Below are 12,939 nucleotides of genomic sequence, written 5' to 3'. Positions count from 1 at the left end.
GATTGGTGGTACAACACATCCTTCCATACTTCATCAAAAATGTCCTCATTTATTGTACTTTATGGATATCATCCTCCATCCATCACATTACCCTTGAGAGAGAGTGAACGTTCAAGTAGTGGAGGACCACATTAGAGCACCAACAAAAGGTTCTCAAACCACTGAAAGACAACTTGGTTACATCACAAAATAGGATGAAACAACAAGCAAATCAACATCACAGCAAAAGAGAATTTGAAGCAAGGGATTCAATATTTCTAAAGCTACAGCTATACAAACAAATGTCCCTCAAGAAACAAAAGAAGGGCAATAAATTAGTAGCCAAGTATTATGGTCCCTATAAGGTGTTGCAAAGGATTGGAAGTATGGCTTACAAATTGGAGTCACCTCCATCTTCACATGCACATCCAATCTTCCATGTTTCTTTCTTAAAGAGAGCGATAGGTGACAAGATCCCAGTTCAAACTATTTTACCAAAGGTTAATGAAGAAAAAGGGGAAATCATACAAGAACTAGAAACAATCCTTGAAACAAGGATCAAGTAGCTAAGAAATCAAGCAATCGATGAGTACCTCATCAAGTGGAAAAACCTACCAATAGAAAAGGCAACATGGGAAGGTGAGTTCTTCGTGCAAAAACATTTGCAACTGATCAAGTGTTGAGGGTAGCACTTATTTGAAGGGGAGGGGCATTTTAAGACAGAGATAAAGCCCAATGTTAAGCCCTAGATATTGAGTTATTACATTTCTATTGTTATACTAGTATTGATCGCTAGACTCCTTAATTGTAATTATACCCTCTGTCTCCTACATATACCAAGGAGGTCTAGTTTTAAAAATCGTCTCATCTTGTACATTTGTTGTCTTGTAAAAAGGAGGTTTCCCCCTTGAAGAGGCTTATCATTCATTCTTCTATCCAATTCTAAAATGTGGAGTTACTTCTCTTTCTATCTTCAAGCTATTTGGGTGTTTGTTGCTTAACAATGACACTTCATCCTAATGCTAAAATTCCTTCCTTCAATCCAACCACCATATTTGTTTAATGGTTCATCATTTTTTTCTATTTTCCAAGCACTTGAAAATTCAAAAGACACAAGGTTGCCAGAAGCTTTGATGATTCCAAGTAGCCTTTGGATCAATCTCACCAAACCTAGATTTTTGAGGGATCCTCATGTCCCATCAATGAATTCTTGTTCAATGCCTCACTTGGAAAAACAACTCCTTGTTGCAGGTATAGAGTGTTCAATTAAGGGGTGGCAGGTGCAGGAGGGAGTCTTCAAGATCCCGAAGGAAATAGGTTGGTGTCCTATGGTTGGGATTTCTCCAACAACCTTGCAGAGGCTTGTTCTCTATGGCAAGGGCTCTCCCTTGCTAAGGACAAGGAATAAAATCTCTAAAAGTTTTAGGGGACCCAATGGTCATAATCAGAGGAATTTTGGGCTTCGCCAATATCAGAAGGAACAAGCTAAATTCCATTATCTAACAAATCAAGCAATTCTTAATTCATTTTGACCAAGTCTCATTTTTCCACCTTAGGAGAGACTTGAAGACTGAAGCAAATCACTAGGCCAAGATGGTTTCAATGGCTTATCTAGTTTAATTCTTGTATAAGTCTGTGTAGTTGTCGTGTGATCTTGTATTCAAGGCCATGTCTACATGGCTATTGTAAAATTAGGTTCAAAGGGCTAGACTTCTCAGATTTTTGGTAGGGTTCCATTTGATCAGACGGCGGACCTTTCCCTGGGCATGAACTGTGGGCATCATTCTCCTCCAAGTCCTCTATGCAAGATAAATTGGCATCTCTGACTAGGCAACCCCTGGTCTCTTGGTATATCTCTGCAGTTTTAAAATCCCTTGATGATCTTTGCTTTGTTTCTAACTTTCATTGCTCCTCTTTGGCTTCTCAGCTTCAATTTGAACGTTTGCCCCTTAGCTTGAGTTTCAGTCACTCTCAGTACAGTTATCTCTTTCTCTCCAATGTTCATTTGGCTTGCTTTGGTTTATTGTTGTCTGGCGGGCTGGAAATGGAGAACCCAACACTGAAGGAAATCACAAATGTGATGCGTTGACAGGAGGGAATCAACCAGGCAACCAACAACGCACTTGTCACAGTATCCATCAAATTAACCAGGCTCGAGAAAGCAAATGCCTCACACAATGCCACTGCCATGCAGTTTCTTCTTCAGCAGCAACAGAGAACTGAAAATTTTGAAGCAGAGAGTAGCCAACTCAGATCTTTTTTGTCACTCAATCCATGGATGCCCTCTCCTTGGCTTCTAAGAATCTCTTCCTCCAACCAGGACCAGTAGAGGAGGACTCTGTCATCCACAATAGGGATCCTATGGATATAGAGGAACCAATCTCCCTCCACACTGAGCATCAGGAAATTCAAGGAAATGCCCATCTCTGAATTTGTCTATGTATTTCTGTGTAGTATGCCTCTTGGGCAATTTTGTGAAACAACTCACTTGAAGGAAATCGTGTAATTCCTTTTTGGAAAGGCTACTACAGGATCTCGTAAATTGTCTAGTGTTCTGTTCAATCTTAACATTGTCTTGGAACTATCAACTATGCATTGCTGCTAGCCTTGGCACAGCCTCTTTTTTATTAATATAAATCTCTGTTTTTGTTAAAAAAAAAAATTAGAGTGCTCAATTATACAGCTTAGAGGCATTCTACACAATTCTTAAAATACTTCAACCTAACATTCAATAATCATTCCAACTACTTCCACTCTTCTGACTTTTCCTGTCATGCTAGATCCGTGAGAGAAAAGTCCTGAATGTCCCGGTATGCCTAATTGGAGAGTGCTACTCTCTACTCCATTTATGGTGGCAAGGCTAATAAAGCAAATTGTCTTCAGTATTTGATCAGTGCTTGGACTTACGTAGTTGAAATGAGCACTGGTACTAGATCTTTCTGCATAGCCAAGAGTAAGTTTGGCCATCAATTTAGGTGTCAATCGTAGATTGCATCTTAATCATGTCAACATAATGGAGAGCCAGGGAGAGCTGCTTGCAAGTGGTGAGACAATTGGAGACAAGGAATTTGTAACAATATTTGTAACCAGTTAACAAGCAAAAATTAGTACGAGTAGCCTCCTTTTGTGTGTCATCCACAACTGCAGTTCCACCATTTGAAGAAGTGGTCTTTGGAATGCTGTTGCAACGAGACAATGATTTGAGCAAAATGAAGATAAGGATTGCGATTAAACATTTGAAACCAAGCCATCGTAGCAATTGTGACAAAGGAGGAAATAAAGGCAGCTATAGGAACAATGGAAAAGGTGTTGTATGTAAATTTTCCGGTTATAGAAATTACCTGATTCTTAAAAAATAAATGTTCTAAGAAACAGTGTTGGTGAATTGCAATTGTCATCAAAGTCCAATATGGCACTCATCAATTTTTTTAACTTTATATTTTATGAAAAATAATAGTTCTTTAATATAAATTAATTTAAGTTCATAAAAGCAAAGGTATTGTCCATTCTTGGACTACAGTGATGTATTTTGCAGAAAATGAGGAGAGAGGAGGATATTTTGGAGTCATGGAAATAACCCCAAAATGCCACAACATAGGCATATATAGCTGTTGTTTCTCTCACACAATATATCCCGTAAAAGAGGGTCTCGTGAAAGAGGGAAAAGCTGAGCAAGGAAGCATACTCATTCCACAAGTAGCAGACATCACTCCCTAGTGATGGCCCCACTGACAATGAAGATCATGTTAGGACTTGCATGTTATAGTGGGCTAGTTATGGCTACCCACATGACAAATATTAACTGGTAAGATCCAGCAAAAGTATACATATGATATAATGCCCCAAAAGAACTACGAAAAAAATTCATTTTAATATAGAAATTAACATAGTTTGAGTTTTCAAGTAAAGCTGTGACCTTATCCATGTTGCAGATAACAAAAGCAAGAGAAGTCGTTCCAATTAACTTATATCTCTGAGGTAACCGCTTCCACGGCGGCCATTGCAACTTCCCTGGCTGGTCAAATTTCCCATTATCTGTGGCACTGCCCGCGTATTCACCATCGACTCTCATTACTTTCTTATGAGATATTACTGCAGCATCATCAGCAGCAGCATCGGCATCGTTTCTCACTCCATTTGGCTGCTCCTCTTTTTCTGTTTCTGCTTGTTTGCTCGTTATTTTATTCGCCGTCGTTTTATCCGAACTAGCCCTCGCTGGCATGCAACCGCGCTTCAACAATCCGCCCTGATTGTGAAACTTCAACTCCATCTTTGAAGGCAGCGATGACGATGAATAGCAATTATGTCTTCCCGTGTAACAATGATTTACAAAAATCCTTTGCAATCGGCATGGAGCTGGAATTAGTCCTTCGCCAGAGAGAACTCGTAGCCCAAAGGAATTCTCTACGCTTCTACCATGTGAATGGGAGGGAGAGGGGGTGCTGGAGTTCCAGAGTTTGGATGAATTAACAGGGCGGTCCATCTGCAGGTACAGTAATGGGAGCTGCAGAAATTGCCTTGTGCCTTGTCTCTGTGCTTGTGACACAGAAATCGCACTAGCGAAGGCAATGGGCAGAGGATTGGGTGCCTATCTGAATAATGGTATGGTAAGTACGATGCCAGCAGCATTCAATATCCTAACCATCTTCTCACATATGGCAACCCCACGTTGTACATCATCACTTTCGCCTGGCCGCGGTGAAATTCGATGCTATCTAACCGCGGAGCCATTAGGGGAAATGTGGATTTGCTCTTCCTCGGTCTCTTCCACCGAACATTTTAAATAAAAGAGAAGAAATAAATAAATTATTTTAAAGTTCACTAGTCTAAGAAATAAATAAATTATTTTAACAAGGTTAAAAAGGATAATATGAATAGGCATTGTATTATTCGCAAAACAAATATTATCTTAATCTTCATATATATAGATAAGAGGTGTGAGTTTTATAATATCTAGAAGAGATGTAAGTTTATTTTAAATAAGGTGAATTAATAATGGGTCAAAGTGATTTAGGTAAAATTGTGATTAAATCGAATTATTGTTATTATAACATGTGCAAGTTAAATATATCAATAACTCATGATTTAGTAAGGGTTAGTACATCTCAAGGTACATCCATGTGCACTCCTATCAAATGGGAGGTTGATGTAGGAGCATCTTTGGCCAAAAGCAATTTGTATCGATTGATTTTGGTTGGTAGCTTAGAAGATGTAAAAGTGTGTTGTAACACCTCTACTGCAACATCTTTGCTATGATGTTGTTGCCATGCCATTGTTGTTATAACACCTCTACTATGGTTATTTTGTTGCAAACTGGTGTTGTTTATGTGCTACATTTATGTTGAATTACTGTGGAGCATGACTTGTAGCGATTCCACGTGTCTCAAGGTGCTCGTGGTGAAACAGTGGACTACATGTGCAAGGGAGAAATGATTAGTTGTGGAAATGGATAATAAAAAAGCAATGATTAGCTAAGGAATCAGATGAAGAAGTGATTATTGGCCGCATAGCTGAACGACCATAATTATTCAATTCTAGGAATGATGACAGGACTAGGAAATAAAATCTCTATGATGATTAAGTCTTCCAACCACCATTAAGAGAAGTTATGAATGGGGGATAACTAGGGGGGATGGGGTGTGGGGGACATTTTAAAATGAAGGATATAATAAAAATATTTTTTTTAAATGGAGGCGAGCAGTTATGAACAGAAGAACAATTTGTGAACGAGAGAGAGATGAGAAGACAACAGAGAAACAGAAAACCAGAAGAGCTCAAGAGATTGAAACAGATTGAGCTCATGAAGTTGAGAAAGCTAGAACAGAGGAGAGAGAACAAAGCAAATGCTAAGGCATAGCATAAAATAGAATTGTACTATGATCTATAAGAGAAATTTGTTGTGTATGTGAATAAGAATGAAAAAAATTTGTCTTCTCTTGTCTCGTCTCATGTGAATTTTTAAATTTCATCATTGTATGTGTTAATTTTGAATTCTATTGTGTTAGCATACAAGTCACAATGTGCTCTGTGGGCAAACGCAAGGTTCTTGTAGTGGTTGTGTATAGGCCTATAAGTACCCTCTGTGTCAGGTGGTATTAGAGCTCATTTAATGTAGCACCCTCCTCCCACATTCACCCAAGTAACCATGCTCACCAGGGTAAACATGAGACGAGAGGCTACTATGATCATATTCAACCTCCTATGTGACCTTAAGGAAGTGGAATCGACGGAACATCACACATAGTCATCCAACATCATCAACAGAACCCTCAGGAGACAAGTCAACCACTCAGACAGCCTATCCCTGGGTCCCACTGTTGTTTTGGATCTCTTAGGCCATAGTCGCTCTCATGCTATGGGCAAGGGAGCGACGAGCAACCCAAAGTCACTCTCACAGACTTGCCTACCAGCGACCAGGGACCAAAATTGTCAATTTTGTGCCAGCGACCCCGGGATTTAAGCCACTTTTTCAAGCCCAGAGCCCAGGCCATTTCCCATAATGGAGTGATAGCTTGAAATCAGTAAAAGTACAAGGAAACAATGATGCAAAAGCAATAAGCTGAACAAGACCATAACCAGACCCCTACTAGCCATGATAGGCATTTCATTAAACATATCATCAACATGTAACCTATAGGTGTAAACAACAGAATTAAGTGTAGGGATCTCATACTTATCTGAGAATCGTTATGAACCATTGTTCCCTCATGTCAATTGTTGCATTATCATCTATTAGGTCATAGACACATTATCCATTCATGTACAAGTAAAAACATGTTGAGAGCCATACATAGTTGTTGTCATAAAATATACATATAACCAACATAATAGGAACAGAAATACCATAAACATATCAGCCATCAAAATCCACATATACATCAATACATTTACACATGAAAATCAAGGGAATGAATTTCTCATTAATGAATGCAATGAACCAATCGGAGATGGGACTACCACGTTCCACCCGACCATAGATTGGCTGAGCTAAGTCTCTCTTCAGCCAATCACCCTCGTGCCATATTCCAAGCATGAATGTGGGACTCATATAACACATCAAAACACCAATCAACATGGATGCCACCAAAGTTCTCCGCCTACACCGTGAGGAATTTGAGTGCCTCCTAGTCTCTCAGGCTTTACCATGCATCCACAGTCTGATCCAGGGATCACTAGGCCCTACATCGAGACATACTCTCCAGGCTTTACCATGCATCCCATCTCGGGATCACTAGGCCCAACAGAGAGAAAATCCACCTCTTGTCTTTACGGTATATTCCGCCATTCACCGCAAGGATTCCTAGGCCCACCGAAGCACACAATCTGGCTTTACCGCAACCCACAATCAGTTCGGTGGTTACTAGGCCAGTGGCTTCGCGATCCTCGGTTTGGTTCAGGGACCACTCAGACCATGTGTTTGTCAATTCAGAGATCCACCCCACTCGGCTTTGAATCCAATCTTGCCATCCCACATAAAGCGAGTGAGAGAACCCATCTCATCAAAGCTATCAGGAAATGGCAAGGCTAGGCTGAAAATACTATCCTACCTAGAAAAACCCATGCCATGGTAGAAAAGAAACACATGCAATCCAATGCATGCCAAATCTAGCAAGGAAAATACACATGCAAGTTGATACCTGCAATGAAGCCTGTTGTAGCTACTTGATCCTGCCTTTCCCTGCTTGATCTTTGCTTCATATTTCTTTCTTTGTCTTTCTTGCTCCAATATCAAAGTGCTCCAAGAAACTCTAAGTGTCGAAGAGTGAGAGAGAGAGAGAGAGAATAATGAGAGAGCTCCAAAACTCAACTGACAAAAGGTTACCAACTGATCCTCATGAGTGTTTTATGGATGAGGCCTCTGTTTTCTTCATTTTCCATTATTTTCCTTCATTTTCCTCCTCACATGCAACCTATGACCTTTCACCTCTTTTTCTCCTAATTTCCATTATTTTCATAAATAATTGTGCCAAAATTCCATTTTTCATTTCCAAAGTCTTAGCCATTGCCTTTGTGATCGGAATCTGGATTAGGGGCAAAAATTTGCTCAAAAATCGAAGTGCTCGGAATTTGCTCAAAACCTGAACGACTGCATCCGTCTCGGCAATTCGATCCCAATGCAACTTGTTTCACTCAAAACGGAGCTCGTATGAGAAAGATAGAGCCTTCTGTCCACTTTGTCAAACAAGCAAAATTTTGGGTACATGCTTACTGGGATGCTAACTAGAAATCCATACAGTCCATTTAGCAAAAATGAATATTCCAGGGAACATTCCCAAAATATTCCCACAGGTGGCTCAGCTAGGTCGTGACAAGTGTCGGCATCAAATTGGTCAAAGGCATTTCGGTGGACCAATGAGAGGCTAACACGTGGCAAGCCCGAAGGCCGTCACGTGCCCTCTCAAAGGTTGAGTAAATTTATAGTTGGCAGGTCGGGGAATCAAACTCGTGACCTCGCCCAAACAAGCACAATGCTTTACCGTTATACCACAACATGTTACTTAACATATAACGATTATGTTTTTTATTTAAAGTAATCAAATGTTACGGTTGGGGGAAGAGAGAGCCAACCCTCTCCACATATGACCATACCACTGTAACCAGAGGCCAACACTAAGTGGGTTTAACGTTAATTAACCCTTAATTAATGGCGGATTTAATTGACCGCAATTTGGCAAGTCCGATAAATTTAGCCTTGCTCCAAATTTGGCGAGGTTAATTGGAGTTTTTCCAGATTTAGTGGAGATTTCCTAGGAAAAATTGAAGAGGCCATAACTTTGGCAGTTTTTGACCAATTTTGGCTCAAAAAGAGTCATTCCTAGATGATTTGGATACTATGAACACAATGGAATAGGTTTCAAAGGCAAAAGGCACTTTTGTATGTGATTTTGTTACATTGAAGTTTAAGGAAGCCTAGGGCCACCAGGAGAGGAGGTCAAGCCTAGATCAACTGAAGTCTAATTGCAGAGATTGGAAAGTCATTTTTGGGGGTTTTGGGTCTTCTAAATCCAATGGAGCAGGTTGCAAATCCATTGGAGCACTGCAGGTGCATGTAATCAAATAATTGACCATTAATCCAAAGAGGGCCTAGCCATTGAAGCAGGTCCAAGAAGATGTAGCCCAGGAGGGGTGAACTCATTTATCAGCTTTGCGTTTATGAGTTGATTTGTTTTACTTCTCTACTTTTTACTTGTTGTATATGTGTTTTAAACAGCTAATTAACCTCATAAATTGCTCATAAAAGACACTCAACACTTGACACATAATTCCTCACATTTTGTTAATTTGAGACGATCCTAAACACATTTTTCTAATACAAATGAGGGAGCTTGCATAGCATTAACAATTTTGCCCAACATTAAGATCAAGTTAGTATTAGAGCACTGTTAGCTCATTTTAACCCTGAGATGGTTTGCCAAGGTTAGCTGGAAAATTAGCTATTGGTTTTGTATTTGTGCAAGGAGAATTTAACTGTGTGCAAGTTTATGTGTGAAAGCTGAAGCAGGGAGATGGTATGAGATGCTTCTTTGTTGAGAAACCTTTTTGAAGATTTGTGAAGCTTTTTGATGCATTACAAGTGTGATGGCAGCTTCAACAAGTGATGTTTCTAATTCATATTACTTAGCAAGACTCTTTGATTTAGAGATGTTGCAAGAGCTTATCATCATGATAGATATGGTGCAAGAGATGAATGAAGATAGGAAGGAGAACACTATACTTCAAGAGAAGTTGATGGCCATGAAGAAGGAGAAGAAAGAGCTTCTTGAAAAGATGAATGATATGGAGATTCAACTCCATGATGCCAAGGAAACCCTAGCCAAGTATGTGCATGAAAATGAGGTATGTAATTCAAGTTTATCTTCAATTTCCTCTCAAAATGAATGTTTTGGTGCTTTTCAAAGACACGCTAGAGTAATAGGGTCCAAATTATTGATGAATATGGGATATGAAGGTAAAGGGTTAGGGAAACATGCACAAGGCATAGTTGAGCGAATTTTTGTTGAGGAAAGGCCTAGGTATTTTGGGTCTTGGTTATGGACAACATGATGGAGAATGTTCCAAAGCTAAGGAGGCACATGAAGGTGTTCCAAGAAGGACTTTCATTACATGTTCATTACCTCAAGCTTGTGAAGTTTGTGTTCACGAGGAATGCAAAAGTTTTATACCCACTTTGCAAGAAGATGCTCATAAGCATGCAACTAGTGGAAATGGCAAACAAGAGGATGTTGAAAGCTCTAAGGTCATTGAAACCATTGTTAGTATTCCGAAGAAAGCCACTACCTCATCAAATTCACCTCCTCAAGAAGGCGACAAAGGTGAATGTGCAAGGTATAAATCTGCCTTTAATCAAGTTTCTTTTGATTATGATAAACATGGTAAATATTCACATAAGATTTGGAGAAAATTTACATGTTCCTTTTGTGGTTTGAATAACCATATTGTTTTGAGGTGTTGGAAGAGGATAGCCATACACAGGAAACTTTCAAAACAAAAGAGATAGAAAGCCAAAGGTCCATTGGATAATGGAAACCATGTTGAAAAGAAGATGCAATTATTTTGCACTCATTTCCATAAGCAGGGTCATCTTGTAGACAAGTGTTGGACTTTGCATCCAACAAGTCATCCACAACATTTGAAGAAGGTGGAGAGAGATTTTGGCAAGAATGGAAAAGAGGATTCCATAATTTATGTGGGTCGGGATGATACACATGATGAAGTGCAGCTGAAAGAAGCGACATTGAAATGGTTTGGAAAGAGATGATTAGATTTCTTAACCAATTAAGGCCTTGCATTTCTTTTGATAATTGATGCAAATCTTACCTTATTGATCCATTTCCTTGTTATTTGGATGCATTTCTTTTCTCCTGAAAGCATGCTGCATATTGCATGAAGCAAGATGTTGGAAAAGTAGAGTTATATTGACTCACTTTGATGTAGCAAAGATGGCAATTTGCAACTACAAATTTGCATGCATGTTGCATTCTTGAACTTGCATGTTTACGCTATGAAGGTGTTCAAAAGTGAAGTATGTTGACTCACTTTATTGCAGCAAATTTGGTGATTACAGCTCTTTAAATACTCATACATACAATTGGATTCTTATACTTGTGATTTTACTTGTGAGAGAGTTGAGAATTGTTATACATGCATGAGAGTTTGTGTGTGTGAACAATGGAATTTTTAATAGTTTCATTGTGCTTGAACATGCATGAGTGATTGAATTGTGTTGGTTGATTGCTTTGTTAACATGTATGTTGTCAACTTGAGAATGTTGATCATTTGCACATGCATGAGTGTCGGCTTGTGTAGTCGATTGATTGTTACATGTATGTTATATCGACTTGGAAGAGTTGATTTGGTCTCCAAAGATGAAAGGGATATGTGATGAATTGTTTCATGAGAATATGGAATTCTTGTTGTAAATCATCAAGTTGTTGTACATGCTTTTGCTTGACTTAAAAGTCATTTGTTTGAAGAAGCATGTTTTTTTTACTTTTGTTTAGTCGATGGTTTATACACCAAGATGTAAGAGTACATGGCGATGTTCACATGATGTGACATTTGTTGCTTTGAAGAAGCAAAATGAAGAGGTCGTCAAGTTATATTCTTGCATGAGTGTTTTTCAAGGTTTATGGTGTTTCTTGTGACAAGATGTCGCAGGATTTCGGAAGGTCCGCGCTTGAGCAAGAGGCTCATGATTAGCCTTAATTCTCAAATCATGACATGAGCAGCATGTTAATACTAGAGGATGATGGAATCAAGAAGCGAAAGTGGACAACAATGCCAAAAAAAAAATTGCAGCCATTGTACACCATTTGATGTGTTGACACCAAGAAGCGAAAGAGATGGCGAATGCATTCTTCCAGATGTGAAATTTGGAACCGTGGAGGTAAAAGAATGGTCATTTCTTTTCTTATTATTACTGATATTGGAACTCAGTGTTGTAGTTCACTCAGATGGGCTTAACTTGGAAAAGTGGTTTCCAAGGAAAAGCTTGCATCGAATGCATGTGTTGCAAAGGAGGAACGAGATTCTCAGTGGGAAGGCCATCAGACAGCTTTACAATCGCCGAGGGATCACTTTGGTACAAGAGGGTGTTTAATCAGAAAACGTCAACAAGTGTTGGATTGGGTCAACAACAAAAGGATAACATTGGTTGAAGTGCTAAGCCATTTGCAAGGCAAGGCATGTCAGTGAACCCAAGTGGTTGCCATGGAGATTTTTCCAAGTAGAATCAATTGATAGAACTTGGGAAGGAAAAGAGTATTCATCTCTCATCATATAACCATCTTTTGTGGGTCCAAAAGCCTATCAGTGGGAAGGAGTGATCGGAATCTGGATTAGGGGCAAAAATTTGCTAAAAAAACAAAGTGCTCGGAATCGCTTAAATCCTGAATGAATGCATCTGTCTCGGCAATACAATCCCAACGCAACTTGTTTCACTCAAAACAAAGCTCGCATGAGAAAGATAGAGCCTTCTGTCCGCTTTGTCAAACAGGGAAAATTTTGGGTACATGCTTACTAGGATGCTGACTAGGCATCCGTACAGCCCAGCCAACAAAAAGGAATATTCCTAGAACATTCCCATAGGTGGCTCAACTGGGTTGTGACAAGTTTCGGCATCGGATTGTTCAAAGGCATTTAGGTGGACCAATGAGAGGCTGACATGTGGCAAGCCCGGAGGCTGCTATGTGCCCTCTCAAAGGTCAGGTAAAATTATAGTTGGAAAGCGGGGGATTCAAACTCATAACCTCACCCACACAAGTGCAATTCTTTTCCGCTATACCACAACATGTTACTTAACATATAACGGTTGCGTTTTTTTATTTAAAGTAATAAAATGTTGCGGTTGGGGAAGAGTGGGCCAACCCTCTCCACATATGACCATATCACTGTAACCAGAGGCCAGCGCTATGCACTAAGCAAGTTTAACATTAATTAATCCTTAATTAATGGCATATT

The 12,939-nt window shown here is 39.4% G+C and overlaps 1 protein-coding gene across 1 annotated transcript in view; it reads right to left on the bottom strand.

The window, feature by feature from the left end:
• PHT4;5 (phosphate transporter 4;5) overlaps window positions 1-4,672 on the bottom strand; it is a 467,442-nt gene extending 462,770 nt beyond the window's left edge. The window contains 1 exon segment of the mRNA XM_089453117.1: window positions 3,896-4,672. Coding sequence (XP_089309243.1) covers window positions 3,896-4,462 — 567 coding nt within the window. The 5' untranslated portion in view covers window positions 4,463-4,672.
• Between the last annotated feature and the right edge of the window lie 8,267 nt (window positions 4,673-12,939).

This window comes from Pinus tabuliformis, chromosome X (assembly GCF_031772625.1).
Source record: "Pinus tabuliformis cultivar Carrire ecotype Pingquan chromosome X, CPIR1, whole genome shotgun sequence".
Lineage (NCBI taxonomy): Eukaryota > Viridiplantae > Streptophyta > Pinopsida > Pinales > Pinaceae > Pinus > Pinus tabuliformis.
The sequence above is the reverse complement of the archived record's forward strand: the minus strand, read 5'-3'. Positions and strand labels throughout refer to the sequence as shown.